This window comes from Heteronotia binoei, chromosome 10 (genome assembly GCF_032191835.1).
Source record: "Heteronotia binoei isolate CCM8104 ecotype False Entrance Well chromosome 10, APGP_CSIRO_Hbin_v1, whole genome shotgun sequence".
Lineage (NCBI taxonomy): Eukaryota > Metazoa > Chordata > Lepidosauria > Squamata > Gekkonidae > Heteronotia > Heteronotia binoei.
The window spans coordinates 930044-945052 of NC_083232.1; the positions used below are offsets into that span (position 1 = coordinate 930044).

General features: G+C 55.0%; 1 protein-coding gene across 2 annotated transcripts; it reads right to left on the reverse strand.

Moving 5' to 3' along the window:
* Positions 1 to 7256: 7256 nt before the first annotated feature.
* LOC132578055 (zinc finger protein 74-like) lies at positions 7257 to 13997 on the reverse strand. 2 transcript variants are annotated; one of them, XM_060247884.1, is made up of 5 exons: positions 13808 to 13997; positions 13392 to 13489; positions 12723 to 12833; positions 10137 to 10250; positions 7257 to 8827 (listed from the first exon to the last, which is right to left on the reverse strand). In XM_060247884.1, exons 2-5 carry the CDS (start codon positions 13420 to 13422, stop codon positions 7269 to 7271), a joined length of 1815 nt encoding a protein of 604 aa, XP_060103867.1. In that variant the 5' UTR covers positions 13423 to 13489; positions 13808 to 13997; the 3' UTR covers positions 7257 to 7268. The 2 variants fall into 2 exon arrangements, with proteins under 2 accessions (XP_060103867.1, XP_060103869.1); XM_060247886.1 differs by having other exon boundaries at positions 13392 to 13492.
* Between the last annotated feature and the right edge of the window lie 1012 nt (positions 13998 to 15009).

Genomic DNA, 15009 nt, shown 5'->3' on the forward strand with positions numbered 1-15009 from the left:
CCCATAGGGTGACGTCACGTCATGACATCTTCTTGGCAGCCTTTTTGTTATGGGGTGGTTTGCCATTGCCTTCCCCTGTCATCTACGCTTTCCTCCCAGCAAGCTGGGGACTCATTTTACTGACCTCGGAAGGATGGAAGGCTGAGTCACCCTTGAGCCGACCATTTGAACCCTTTTTTTAAAATATCTTTATAAATGATTTGGATGAAGGAATAGAGGGAATGCTTATTAAATTTGTGGGTAATACTAAATTGGGAGGGGTTGCAAATACAGTAGAAGACAGAGTCACGATCCAGGATGATCTTGACAGGCTGGAAAACTGTACTGAAACGAACAAACTGAATTTTAACAGGGATAAATGTAAAGTTCTGCATTTAGCTAGGAAAAATCCAATGCATCATTATTGGATGGGGAGACTTGTTGGGGTCTTAGACTAGTGGACCATATGCTGAACATGAGTCAGCATTGTGGCGTGGTAGCTGAAAAGGCAAGTGTGATTTTGGGCTGTACCAACAGATGCATGGGTGTCCAGATCATGCAAAGTGATAGCATCACTTGACTTTAGATGAGGTTAGACCTCATCTAAGTATTGTGGTCAGTTCTGGGCACCACAATTTAAGAGGGATATAGACCAGAGGTGTCAAGGATGCGGCATGTGGGCTACAACTGTCCCCTGCAGGTCTGGTGTCTGGCCCAAGCAACTGGCTGCCTCTTGCTTCCCTTCCTTCTCCCAGTCACTACTGCTGCCATGCCTCTCTTCTTCCTTTAGGGAGGGGGGGGGGGGAAGGGGAAGGAAAAAGAAAGCGCACGCACGTGCAGCAGAGAAAAGCTCCCTCCACTGGGACTGCTCTCTTCCAAGCCTCTTCCCTCCTTTGGAGAAGAAATTAGGGGGGGACAGAAAAGAGTACGCACGTGCACCAGAGAAAAGCTCCCCTGCCCTCTTCTCCTTTCTCCAGTTGGGGCTATTGCTGCATTGCCAAGTCTTTCTTCCCTCATTGGGAGGGAGAGAGGTGGAAAGAAAGGCAGGGGGCACGCAAGGAAAGGGAGTCCTGTCCCATGGGCCCTTAAAACCCACACGTTTTATTCCAGGTATTTCCTGGGCTGTGGAGGAGATTCTTCTGACAAGCCCTGCTCTGCTGTTTGCTTTGAGTCACCTCACCTGGTCACACCTACAAGCAGATTGAAAAAGGAAGGAGGGCATGAAAGAGACGGGACAAGGGGAAATAAAGGGGAATCATTTTGACTTATTCGGAAAAGTTTTTTAAAAAAAATATTAGACTTCTACCTATCTAGGATTTCATTCTCTTTCAAAAAGACCCTGAATAAGAATTACAATGCTTGGATTGGATCCCATGGTTGAATGACTGGAGGGAGATGGTGAAGTATTTAGAAATACCTTTCGCATCAGTAGCAGAGTGTGGATTGTCCTGTCTGAAAGCAACACACTATTTAACTTGGAGAGCTCACCCTTTCCTCTTCTAACAGATGGAAAAAAAGATACCAAACAGCACAGCTTGCAATCTTTATTAGAGGGCAAGAGTCCAGGGGCACCTTAATGACTAACAAAATTTGTGGCGGGACATAAACCTACATGAGGTACTGCTCACTTCTTCAGATACTGCTTGAATGTGATAGATCCAAGCAGGATCCAGCCTTGTCTGATCTGAAGTGTGCTTAAGAGCACACGAAAGCTTACGTTCTAAATAAAAATTGGTTGGTCTTAACGGTGCAACTTGACTCCTGCTTTGCTTGAATGTGAGTCCAGCTGTCTTTATAGTGGTTTCAGATGCCAAATAATGATAGTAGCCATTGGTAATGAGAGAAGAAACCTGGGTCTCAATTCCCCCCAGGAGGATGCATGGAGCTTCATTATCAGTTGCAATTCAGCATTCTAATCCCCCTCTGAAATCTTTAGCAAGAGAATTGCTACTCTTAGATCACCGACTGAATGCCCTGGAAGGTTAAAATGTCCCCCCACTGGTTTTTGAACGTTGTGGTTTCTTATAGCGAGAGTCCAGTGACATCTTGAAGACTAACAAAATTTGCAGCAGGGTATAAGCTTTTGACTGCTCACTTCTTCAGACTTATGTCCACTTATTCTTTGCATCCTCCTGGACTAAAATGAGACCTAGGTTTCCTGTCTTATTACCAATGATATCTCCACACCTACTACCCCTCAACATATCACACCTAAGCCAATCAAGCCTATTGCCATTCGACATCTGAAATAATCTTTATAAAGTTTACACCTCTGCTACTTTGAGTTACATTTTATGGCATATATAGTCAAGCCCTACAAAGTGGCATTTATGTGAGATCCAGCCCTCGTAACAAATGAATCATAGCAGCATATAGTTGGAAGGGACTCCAGGGTCATCTAGTCCAACCCCCTGCACAATGCAGGAAATTCACAAACCCCTCTGCTATAGACAAGCTGGGCCATGTCCAGAGAAGGGCAACGAAGACAGCAAGAGGTCTAGAGAGAAGTCCTTACAAGGAAAGGCTGAAGGGGGTGGTGGGTATGGTTAGTCTGGAGAATGACTTGAGAAACAGCATTTCCCTGGGCAGCAGGAGCTAAGCACTTATGCAACCTTCCTGCCCTCCTTCTCATGATCTGCCCGATTCACAGGATCTGCATTTCTGTCTGATGCCCATCTAGCCTCTGTTTCAAAACCTCCAAAGGAGAGCCCACCACCTCTCCAGGAATCATTCTGTCAGGAAAGTCTTCCTAATATTTAGCCGAAAACACTTTTGAGTTAATTTCAACCCGAGAACACTTCTGATTTAATTCCAACCAGTCGGTTCTTGTCTGACCTGGGGCCGTAGAAACCAACTCCACACCATCTTCTATACGACAGCCCTTCAAGTACGTAAAGACAGCGCTCACATGACTTCTCTTCTCACCTCCCACCCCAGGGCGACGACAGCGCCTTCCCCCCAGGCCAGATCTAGAGGATGAGGCAACCTTGGTGCAATCAAGCAAAACACTCCCCAAACTGTAAGAAAGCCTTTATTGCAAACCAACATAGCTCAGAAAATAATAATAAAACATAATAATTATAATTTTAATAATACAGCTGGAATAGCCCTAAGGGGCCCGTCTGGTTAATGGGGGTGAAGTTTTCAATGGGGTTTCTCAGAGGCAGCTCACGGAACGGTGTGGGGAGAGGGTGCAGGCACCGGGCAGGGCTCCTGCCCACACGACAGATGAGGGCTACAGCTGCAGGTATGGCAATCTCTCCCCCTGGGCTGCCCCCTATGCCCAACAACCCCCCCTGTGAACCTGAGGCCCACACACCAGGCCCAGGCATCAAGCAAATCTGGTCAGATCAGTAGGTGGGGCATTCCGGACCAACAAAAGTCTCAGCCAACAATGAATCAGTCATTTATGGGTTTTGTTGCCATAGCATGAGAGGGGGTGATGGCCAACGCAGAGATGTCTGTTGAAAAGGGGTAACTTCCCATGGCAGCATTGGGGGGGGGGGGGAGGCAGCCCCCAACGCCAACCAGAAGCCTGCCCTCCAGGCAGCTGGGTGGACCCAGGCAAAGCCAGCTCTCGGGGCCCTTGGTCTGACTCAGCAAGACAAGCCTTCTGTGCTTTGTGCCCAGGCTGGAACTTGCCCTCCCCAGGGCATTGGTGCTCTTGCCCCCTCCTCTCAGCCCCAGAGGGCAGGGTGGGAGCCCTTCCACTTGTCACAAGGGACGAGAGGCGTACCTCTGAGCAATACTCCACACAGCAAATGCCAACCCATTTGGGAAGCGAGGAATTACAGCCATGGATCTAGTTTAACTGGGCCTCAGAGAAAAACCAGCAGCCCGCCTGCAACCCCGGAACTCCAGCCCTCCATGGTCCTTTAGCGGTGGACTAGTGGCCGAGACCATGGGTGGGAGCTGCAATGGCTAAAGGGCCCCCTCCCCCTCCTGAAGACCAGGGGCTCCTCCCTCCCCCCACCCTGCCAAGTGTCGGTCCTTCCACACAAGCAGGGGGGGGGGGAGAACAGAGGCCTGGCCCTAGGGCTATCCCAGGCCTGCTGTGGGCAGGGGCCACGCCCCCTCCGGGGGAGGAGCTGATGGCACAAAGGACAGGTGCCCTGAGGGCTGCTTGGCCCAGAAGTGGAATGGCCCACTTGGCCTTCAGTCTGCCACCCGGGAAACACTCCGAGGCTGGAGGGGACTCAGGTGACCAGCTCCAGGGGGAGAATTATTTGCATGCCGGAGCCCTGAGGACCACCCACTTGTGGGTAGACAGGCAGCCACTGCGCTTCCTTGGGGAGGGGCCTTGGCTCAGTGGAAGAGCCTCTGCTGGGCTTGCAGAAGGTCCCAGGTTCAACCCCCAGCAGCATCTCCACCTCAACGGGCTGGGTGGCAGGCGCTGGGATAGGCCTCCACCTGAGGAGCCCCAGGAGGGGGAGAGAGAGCACTCTGCTGCCAGCCTGAGAGGACAAGACTGACCCGGGTGGACCAAGAGCAGGATTCCACAGAGGGCAGCTTTGTTTCAGCCCCACTGGCAGCCCCCAGGCCTTGAAGGGCGTTCCTGCCCCCCACCCCCAGCCCAAGGAACCCCCCCCCAAGCCTGGGAGAACCCCCAGGGCACAAAGTCAAAGCAGCCTCTGCCTTGGCAGGCAAGCTGGACCCAAGGAAGACCTCTCCCTGGAATGCGCCACTGAGCACCACCTCCCAGGGGGGCACGCCGGGCATCTCTGCTCTGCACATGCTCTGACCAAAAAGCCTGCTGTTGGCCCTCGCTTTTGGTTCAAGAGGTCTGAGGAGCAGCCAACAGGATGACTGCTGGGGGGGTCTCCGGAGAAGCGCCAAGAGGATACCGCTGCCCTCCCCAGCCCGTGACTGATTGGTGTGTCTGCCTGCCTGCAGCCAAGCGCTCAGTTCACCCCTAAGAAGCTCGGCTTGGCTCTCTCCAGGAAGGGGGGGGCAGCAGCATCATCCCCAGGAATCAAAGCCTCCCCACTGGCTCTCCGGCTGGCTTCCCTGCTGCCCTGCAAGGCTCAGCCACACGCTGCTCTGTCCTCCAGCCCTGCCAAGTTTCCAGGGGGTGCCTCCAGAAGTAGCTCCCAGTGCCCGAGCGGACCGACTGCAGGGGCTCCAGCCCCTTCCCTTCCACACAACCCGGCTTCAGCGGCTCAGGGCCTACCTGGGCCCCTCCGCATGCACACACCTTGCCCAGCTTCCAAGGGGATGTTGCTGGTCTGCAAAGCCCAATTCCTTTCTTTTTGTCACCAGGGAAGAGCCCAGCCCCGGGGTGTTTGGACGGCTGCCTCCCCCCCCCCCCCGCCCCCATCAGCAGCTGGGAGAATGCTCCACCTTAAAGGCTAAGTGCAAAGACAAGGCCTGGTCAAGAGGAAGCGTGCCACTGAAAGGCCAAGAACTCTGAGGAGTCTGGGGATGCGTAAGCAGCTCAAACAGCTCCCAAACGTGACAAGAGAGCCGCCTGGGTGTCAGCTGGCCGGAGATCCTGTCTCTCCCTCCTTGGCCCCTTCGGCTCTCCTTCCCTGTGGTGCTCCAGACCTGGGCTCAGCTGTGGCCCTCTCTGGCCCAGGAGGCAAGGGGTGTCTGGCTGCCATCCCCTTCTCTGGGGTGCCCCGCAAGCAACACCCCCTCTTCTCCCCCCACCCACCCAGGAGCGCCAAACTGATTTGCAGCCAGCCACTCTCCTTCGCAGCCTCCAGCCGTGGTCCAAAAACCAAGCTCCACCTGATTCCATCAGAACCAGAGATCTTAAGGCACAGACTCCCCCCTCCCTCCCTCGCTGGGGGGCTTTAGCAGCTGCTCAACTGGCAGGAGGGGCACCAGCCCCCACGAGTGCACAGGCTGCCCACGACACAAACGCACAGACAGAATCTACCCACTAGGCAAGCACAGCCTCTGCAGACAAGAGGCAACGATGGGGGAGGGGGAAGCTACACTGACAATAAACTGGGGAGGGTGAGGAGGGCCAACTGTTAACGGGGGGGCATCTGTAAAGTGCTTCTGCGGCTGCCTCAGGCCCCCTGCCCTTCCACCAACCCGCCCTTGTAGAGGAATGGCCAAAGCGCCCCCCCCCCCCGGCCCATCTGCACACCCTCCTCTTTGGTCAACGCTTCCGCCACACCCCACCGCCCACATTTCGCGTGTTTCCATGCTGTCTGACAAACACAGGCTGCTTGGGAAAGGAAGAGAAATGGCCGCATGGCTGGGCAGGGGGTGGGTTTGGGCCCCCCAGGCTCTACTGGCACTGACCTGTCCTGCAAGCTGCCCCCCCTTTGTGCTGAGCCCAGCCCCACTCCCCTCTCACCCCCCCCCCCACCAAGGGCAAGCTAGGCGTCTTTGCCTTCCTGTCAGCTCCAAGAGTCCAGACCCACCCAGGCCACTGCAGCATCTCAGCAGTCCAACCTGCTTTCAAAGCACACAGGCCCCTGCGCCTTTTCCCGCCCCCGGCAGTCCCCACCACAGCACCGCCTGCTCTTCCAGGGAGGCAGAGGCCCTCCCAACCTATCCTCCCTCCGTCTGCCACACAGAAGCTGACCAGCCATGTCCCTTCCGGAGCTTGTGGGGCTGGACTTCTTCGCCACTGGGTCTTGGGAGCAGCAGGCTTTTTTCGCGGCAGCCTCTGCCAGCAGGGGGGCTTCTGCAGGGCCCCTCATTCGGCTCAGTCTAGTCTGCTCCTCTCTTGCCAAAGCGCAGCAGAAGAGGCACAAAATCCCCAAGACGCACCAGATGTTGCTCCTGGAGGCTGGGAGGCACTGGAAGTTCACTGTGTGCCAAGCCCCACCATCTCAGGCAGACTCGAAGGCAGGGACTGGCTCTGCTGCCCCCACAGGCTCCCCAGCTGGCTGAGTCCGTGTTGGCAAAGTTGCAGGCCCACAGTGGGGACAGGCAGGGCGGTCCAGGAGGCACCTTGGGAAGGCTGCTGCCCCTCCCCTCTCTCTTGTCTTGCAGGGCCGGTGGAGGAAGGAAGAGCTGCTGGGTGAAGGGAGCCGGCCTGGTTCTGCCGGCCGGGAGAACAAATAACATTGGGCAGGGGAGGGGAGCAGTGGGCTGAAGCCACATCCTTGGCACCCGGTGCTTCTGCCTGAAGGGCTCTTTCCACGCAGGTGTCCCGACTGGCCCCACCAGCCTCCCGCCAGGAGACGGAGGAGCTGGCGGAGGGCCCTTGGTGTCCCAACACGAGGCGGCTGCTGCAGGGGGGAGGGAGGGAGGGGGCGGGACTCCGGTTTCCGGCACATGCATGAGCCATGCTGCCCCTCCCCCTCGCAGCCGGTTGCTGGGGGAAGCTATCGCAAGGAGTCTGGGATGGAGCACAGTCTGGGGTTGGGGGCGGCCGGGTGGCCCTGGCTCCCCTGCTGGAGCTGAAGGGCCCGGGGGGGGCAGGGGATGCCCAGCCAGGCCCGACCGGGGGTGTCTCTGCTCCCCGCCTGCAGCTGCCCCAGATGCGGGGGGTGAGGGATGACCAGAGAGGCCCTGCTGGCGTGGCAGAGGCAATGCAGCATCTCGCTGGGCACCTCGGCCGCAGCGGACCGGGGCCCAGGGAGGCTCTTCTGCTTGGCAGTGACCGGCTGGACCTGCCCCATGGGGGGCACGAGGGGCGTGCTGGAGGTGGGCAGCCCCGGCAGGCTCAGTCGGCGTTGGCAATGAAGCATCTCCGCGTGAGGATCCATTCCTGGCAGGGGGGCGCTCAGCTTGGGGCCCGGTTCAGAGCCTGGCGCCACTCCCTGGAGGTGCCCGGGGGGCCCTGCTGCATGTGGGGCAGGAGGAGGGTCGCCAGGCAGGCTCTGCCCGTGAGGGGCACCGTGTGGCCCAGAGGTGGCCGGCCGGTGGATGCCAGCGGCAGCATCTCCAGCCAGATCCTGGTGGGGGGCTGGTGTTGCCCGCTGAGCGACCGAGGCGGGGTCCCCAGGGAGAGCTTGCTGGAGGCTGGGAGCGGCCAGGAGGGTGCCGGGCAGAGGGTCTGCCCCCAAGACCTGCCGGTGGGTTCTCTGGTGTGCGCGCAGCGCCGACTCGCCCTTGAAGCGCTTGGGGCAGCAGGTGCAGGCGTGGGGGCGCTGCTGCGAGTGGGTGCGTTGGTGTGCTGCGAGGTTGCCCTTCTGGCTGAAGCGCCGGCCGCAGGTGGCGCAAGGGAAGGGCCGCTCCCCGGAGTGGATGCGCCGGTGGGTGATGAGGTTGGCCCGCTGGTTGAAGCGCTTCCCGCACTCGGTGCAGGCGAAGGGCTTCTCGCCGGTGTGGATGCGCTGGTGGGTGATGAGGTTGGGCCGCTGGCTGAAGCTTTTCCCGCAGACGTTGCAGGGGAAGGGCTTCTCGGCGTGGCGGTTCCCGCGCTGCACGGGAGCCTTGGGCTCGGGCGCAATGAGCCCTTCCTGGACGGCGTGGGTGCGCTGGTGGGCCGCCAGGTTGGCCTTCTGGCTGAAGCGCTTCCCGCAGCGCAGGCAAGGGAAGGGGCGCTCGCCCGTGTGCACCCGCTGGTGGGTCAGCAGGTTGGGGCGCTGGCGGAAGCGCTTCCCGCACTCCAGGCAGGGGTAGGGCTTCTCGCCGGTGTGGATGCGCCCATGCGTTATGAGGCCCTGCTTCTGCCGGAAGCACTTCCCACACACCACGCAGGCAAAGGGCCCCGACCCCAGCCCCTGGGACGGGCGGCCGGGACCACACAGGCTTGGCTCGCAGGAGGCCACCTCTTCCTTCTTGACGCGGGGCGGGGCGCGCAGCTGGGCGGCGTTGGGGGCCAGGAACAGCCCTGCTCGGGAGCTGTCCGGGAAGAGCTGGTAGCGCTCAAGGCTCGCCGCAAAGCCCTTCTGCCCGCCTTCCTCTTCCTTGATCGCCTTGCTACGTCCAGCTGCTCCTGGAGGGGAAAAGGGGGAAGAGTCTGTCAGATCTGCTCAAGGCAGAGCTCACTGTCTGTCTGCAAGGAACTTATGCTGAACCCCGGAGTCCTGCCCACCCCCCCACCGCCAGTGCAAAAGGAAGTGCTGGGCTTCAAAGCTCCCTTTTGACATCCCAGCAAGTTTAAGCAGCAAGGAAGTGTCCCAACAGGCAGCCCTCTGTTGGCTCCCCCCACCAAGGCCTTTTGCACTTGGGCTCCCCTCCCCAGAGATCTCCTGCCGGTTCGCCTGAGCCTTTGAGGGGGTATAAATGACAGTGGGGAGGGGGAAGTGAGATGGGGTTGGCTGTTTTATCCTGGGTGCCACCTGGACATGTTTTCATTATCACTGTAAGTCGTCTTGAGCCCCGAGGAAAGGGAGGAAATAAATGTTCCAAGAAATAAATAAAAGGAAAGACTGAACAGGGCACTACTGCCCACGCCAGCCACAAGCGAGATCAGCATTTACGAGGGAGAACAGCAAATGAAATCCGCTCCTGCATCAAACCAAGGAACCAACTTTTATTAGCCCGGCCCAAACCCCAAGTGGAACAGCCCTTGGAGGCAGAACAGGAAGCAGAAAAAAGAAGCGCAGGACTGCCAACGGGCCCTCTCATTTGCTTCCCCTGATGAGTGGAACAGTCCGCATCCCAAGCAGAGTATAACCTCTGAAATCCTGGAATGGGCCCTGAGAAATGCAGGACTGAGAGGGGCTGAGTGGGGTCGACAGCTTAGAGGGCAGCCTGACGACTATCTTTTTTTTTCAAGATGCTGCACTGGACATCTTTAATGCTCCATTAAGACATTTGATCTAGAACAGCCTAGAATGTGCATGGTCTGTTCCACGGAGCAGCTGCCCTTGAGCAGCGGGCTTCAGCTGATCCACACAAAACCTGCCTGCCGCTCGGTGGACAGGCAGGGAATCTCTGAACCAGATCTCCGCTCAACCCTGGAACCAACTGGGTGACCCTGGCAAGTTACACATACTCAGCTTCACATGCCCCATAGGACACGGGAACAGTTCATGTGGCCAGGCAGGCAAAAAATCAGAAGATGAAACCAAACGTGCTACACATTTAACTGCTTATTAAGAATATGTACATATTTCTTTTTTAAAAAACAGCTGCCTCAAGAATAATTTAGGTGTGAGAGCAGCAGGCCAAGGCTTCAAATAAGCAAGATGCGAGTCCATCCCATCATCCCACCGGGAAAGAGCAAGAGGCAAGCAAATCGGAGAGAAACAAAGGCCCCCTGGCCTGTTAGCTGCCTCCGGAGAGACACCTTTCCCCACCTTGGCAGGAGCCAGTGCACAGCTTGCTTTCTTCTACCTTCTGACGGTCCGCGATGCCCAGCTCTTCCCACCGCTCAATCCAAGACAAGCCTTCGGGTTTGAAAAACCGATAACCTGATGCAGGGATAGAGAAGGTCTGGTTAGCTGAGGAGGCCACCACTGAGCAGATGAGAGAAGACAATAATAATAATAATATAATAATAATAATTTTTTATTTCTATCCCGCCCTCCCCACCGGAGCAGGCTCAGGGCGGCTCACAACATAAAACACACATTACATCAGTTATAATTATAAAACACGGTTAAAACAATTACAAAGTATTAAAATTCACATAACAGTATGGCATTATAAACAAGTTTCAATAAATTTCAGAAGTAAAAACATTTCAAGAATAAAAGCATTTCTAGCAGCATATCTAGTTTTGTCACAAGTTTTTTCACTAATTTTTTCGCTAGTTGAAGGCCATCTTGAAAAGGTGGGTCTTACAGGCCCTACGGAATCCCTCTAAACATCGTATGGCCCTCACCTCCTCAGGGAGTTGGTTCCACAGTAGTGGAGCAGTAATAGAGAAGGCCCGGTCCCGGGTGGCTTTCAGTCTGGCCTCCCTTGGCCCAGGGATATTCAGCTGGTTTTTCCCAGATGACCTCAGTGCCCTCTGGGGCTCAATGAACAGGACACACCCCTAAGGGCATGGAGGGACTGAAGCTCCCTGTAGAAAAGATCCCTGGCCAGAGATACAAGCGGCAGGAGGGACAGGACTTGCCGGTAGCCCTTCCACATTTCCACGAGGGAAGCACAGATCACCACAGCAGCAAAAATCCCAAACAGCAACTTCTGTAAGCTTAGCTCAAAGGCTTCCACTCCTTCCACTATTTTAGTGCATCGTCAGACCAGACCTTTAAAGCCCAACGTGGCTTGAGACCTTCTTCCCCGAGATGTTCCTGCCCAGGAATTAAGGTCATAGGGAGAGGCGCTCCTTATTGGTGGCCCTCCCCTCAATCAAAGAAGACACGGGAGAGGCCTTTTGTGTGGCAGTCCCACAATTATGGAACACCTTCTCTCCGGGGAGGGGAGCCTGGTTCCCTCACTTCTGATCTCCAGAAGGCAGGCGAAGGTGGCTTGATTTAGGACTGCACTTGATCAAAACAGGCCTAAATTGGGATTTTAAGATTCTGGTTTTAAGTATTCTATTATTAGGTATTTTACTGATGCTGTAAGCTGCCGTGAGGGAGGGATGGTGGCTCATTGGTAGAGCATCTGCTTGGTAAGCAGAAGGTCCCAGGTTCAATCCCCGGCATCTCCAACCAAAAAAAAGGGTCCAGAAAAGTAGGTGTGAAAAACCTCAGCTTGAGACCTTGGAGAGCCGCTGCCAGTCTGAGTAGACAAGACTGACTTTGATGGACCAAGGGGGGTCTGATTCAGTAGAAAGTAGCTTCATATGTTCATAAGTTCAGCACTATGGAGTCATTTTTTAGGGGAGGGATGGTGGCTCAGTGGTAGAGCATCTGCTTGGGAAGCAGAAGGTCCCAGGTTCAATCCCCGGCATCTCCAAAAAAGGGTCCAGGCAAGTAGGTGTGGAAAACCTCCGCTTGAGACCATGGAGAGCCATGAATGGGGCTGTGGCTCAGTGGTAGAGCATCTGCTTGGGAAGCAGGAGGTCCCAGGTTCAATCCCCGGCATCTCCAAAAAAGGGTCCAGGCAAATAGGTGTGAAAAACCTCAGCTCGAGACCTTGGAGAGCCGCTGCCAGTCTGAGTAGACAAGACTGATTTTGATGAATCCAGGGTCTGATTCAGTATAAGGCAGTTTCATATGAACATATGGCCCCTTTCAGTTTTTAGGAGGCAGCAAAGACTGTTTTATTTAGAGCCGCATTTGGTTAAGTTTACTAGCAATCCTGATTTGCTATTTGAAATTCTGTGTTTTATATTTATGTATTTTATCGCTGTTGCAAACCCCCCTTAAGTTCTGTAAGGAAGAAAGGCAGCTAAAAAAAGTTTAAAATAAATTTTATAAGTCATTTCTGCTAATAATACAATCTGCAGTTGAAGCACAGTCTATTTTTCTGCTTTCTATACAGCACAGGCCATTTTAGGTGGCTACAGAGCTGGGATTCCCCGGCTGCAAATGTGCCCTCCACCATCAGAGAACCTGAAGGCCATGAGGCGAAAGTGAAGCCAGGCAAGCCAGAGTGGGGCTCACCTATGCCCACCCTCAAGGCCTTGGCCACGAATTAAGCTCAAGCCAGTTATGTCACTTTCAGAAAAGTGCATTACTTTTCAGTGCTATGGTAACTGCATCTGGTAGAAACAAAGCATTTCTTCTCACAGCTGGTAATCACACACCTACCAGCTGTCCAAGAGCAGCACAGCAAGATTTCTGGGGGAAAGTGCTGTGCCTTTTCTCCAGGCATAATGTGAAAATACTGGAGGGCAAAATAAGACTTGGAGGCTCCTTTCGTCCAGCTGAGTCGACTCAGTGGAGGCGGAGCTTAGCCTGACAAGGCGGGGCCTCCTGAAGACATCCTGTTCTCAGGATCCAACAGTGGTCATAAGACCAGGTGTGGGAGCTTGCCCAATTGCTCACCTGGACAGGGGTCTTGTGGAATCCCTCTGGCAGAGTCCAGCTGATCACCGAGGCATGGCTCTCCAGCACGCTCAATCCGAGACAAGAGATCAGGTTTGAGAACCGGGTAGCCTGCACAACAACACAGAACCCGGGCTGATCACTGCTGTTGGGAGACAGGGAGGAGGCCCAGGGCCCTCAGCACGTCTGACTTCTTGGCACCTGCTGGGGCAGCCAAGTGGGAGACAAGCAGAATGCCAAAGATCCCCCCAAATCGTCTCACCCAAAGCCAAGGCCTCACTCAGGACAGTCCATTCTGCGGCCTCTCACCTTTGACCAGATATTGACATGAGAACCACCACTTCTGCTCTGGCAGCCCCAAAGCAAGAGCACGGCAAGACCCAACCAGGGCTGGGGGGCACGCCACTGATTCTCGCCTGCGCTGGACACGGGAGCCCTAGCTTCTCCCCACAGGGACCAGATTGCAGCAACTCTGTCCTGCTGCTCAGGGAGAGGAGAGGAGAGGAGAGAGCCCTTCTGGGTCTTCCGAGTCAGACAACTGGCCTGCCCTGGTGCCAGAATGCCCCTCAGCCATCCCAATTCACTGCTGGTGGGTTAGTGAAGCAGTTTGCTCACAGCTGCCAGCCCCCTCCCCCCCAGCATTTCCCCAACGAGGCCAAGCCGCTTTACCCAGGGAAGTGACCAGCTCGTAGTTCTCCATCACCACCTCCGCCAGTTCCTTGCAGGCTCTCCAGGGAGATGCAGTCCAGGAGGGGCTCAAGCGTCACCTGCTGCAACACACAGGCCTGGTCAACACTGCCTTGTGCACCACACACACCCAGAGATGCCCAACCCACACTCCCTGGTCTCCACTTGAAAGCCACTATTTATGTACCACGATTTGCACACAAATGAGGGAAACCTGCTCCCCCAAACACACACACCTAAATAATTAAATATCCTGCACAGGGCCAGCCTTAAGCACATCCCCCCACAGACCACCGGGACGGAGGGAGGGAGGGAGGGAAGGAGGAGAGAATTAAACAAACTGCATGCAGCGATAGCCCGAGAAAGCTCCACTCTACACTTCCCTTACCCCATCCTACCTGGGCTGCATCCCCTGAAGGCATTTCTTGGTCCAGGCATCCAATGAGGGAAGAAGAACATGTTTCACTTCAGCAACCGAAAAGGCCGATGGGATTCACCTTGTGGGCGTGACTATTTGAGCCGTCCTTCTTCCTGCTTATCATTCCTGTACTTTCTGAAAGCCCCTGCACCAATCAGAAAAGAGAGAGGGTGATAAGGAGGGTACCTGGGGTGGGGGCAGTGCAAGTGGAACGAGGCTGCCCAACCTGCCATTTCTTTTCACCACCCTGCAGAACCTGCTGCTGTTGCTCCATTGCAGCAGCCTCAGCCCTGTGAAGAACGAACGGCCTGAGCACATAACCAGCACCTTCCACTGGTGCTAAAGACACTGAAGCCCGAGGAAGAGCAGCCTGCGCTATTGCAGGGATCAGGCCCAACAAGAGACACCCTGTCATCGTGCTTCACAGAAATGCAACCCACACCTCTTCCAGATCTGGGGGGAAAAGACATGCTGAGTCCACTGCAGTGAAAGCCAAAGTCAGCCCTCCAAGAAGTAGGAACCTGAAAGACTGGCTGCTCCCCTCCCAAAAAGGGCCCTGCAGAGCCAGAAAAGGGAGGCCCAAGTTATTGTATACAGTGAAGAAACACAGGAGCCTCAGACTTCCCAATTTGGAGAGAAGACAACTTGGGGGGGGGGGGGGGGAGACACAAAAATGGTTTATAAAATTATACAGAGTGTAGAGGAAGCTGAGGGAAACACAAGAACTTTGGCACACCGCAGGAAAGGATTTGCAACATATTCAGGCCCAACACAAGAACATGATACGTTACAGTGATGTGGAGCAGAAAATTTCCCCAAATGAACATAAGAGAAGCCATGTTAGATCAGGCCAATGGCCCATCCAGTCCAACACTTTGTGTCACATAAGAGAAGACATGTTGGATCAGGCCAAAGACCCATCCAGAACAACACTCTGTGTCACACAGTGGCAAAAAATTTTTATATATACACACACACTGCGGCTAATAGCCACTGATGGACCTCTGCTCCATATTTTTATCTAAACCCCTCTTTGGAATGTTTTCCAATGGTGTATTTTACTGTGGGGAATTTTCCACCCCACGTAGGTAGATAAAGTCTCTGCTTATAACTGTCAGGGTGGTTGTGCTGCAAATCAGTTGTGTTCGATGGGCTAATCAGCTGTGTTAGCAGGGACAAATT

Bases quoted from the DNA above. Each gene is read 5' to 3' on its own strand.
- LOC132578055 (XM_060247884.1), bottom strand. From the start codon at position 13,422: ATGGAGAACTACGAGCTGGTCACTTCCCTGG. The intron at 10,251-12,722 runs GTGAGCAATTGG...TCCCTGCATCAG, and splicing joins TCCACAAGACCCCTGTCCAG to GTTATCGGTTTTTCAAACCC. The intron at 8,828-10,136 runs GTGGGGAAAGGT...TTTCCCCTCCAG, and splicing joins GTGCACTGGCTCCTGCCAAG to GAGCAGCTGGACGTAGCAAG.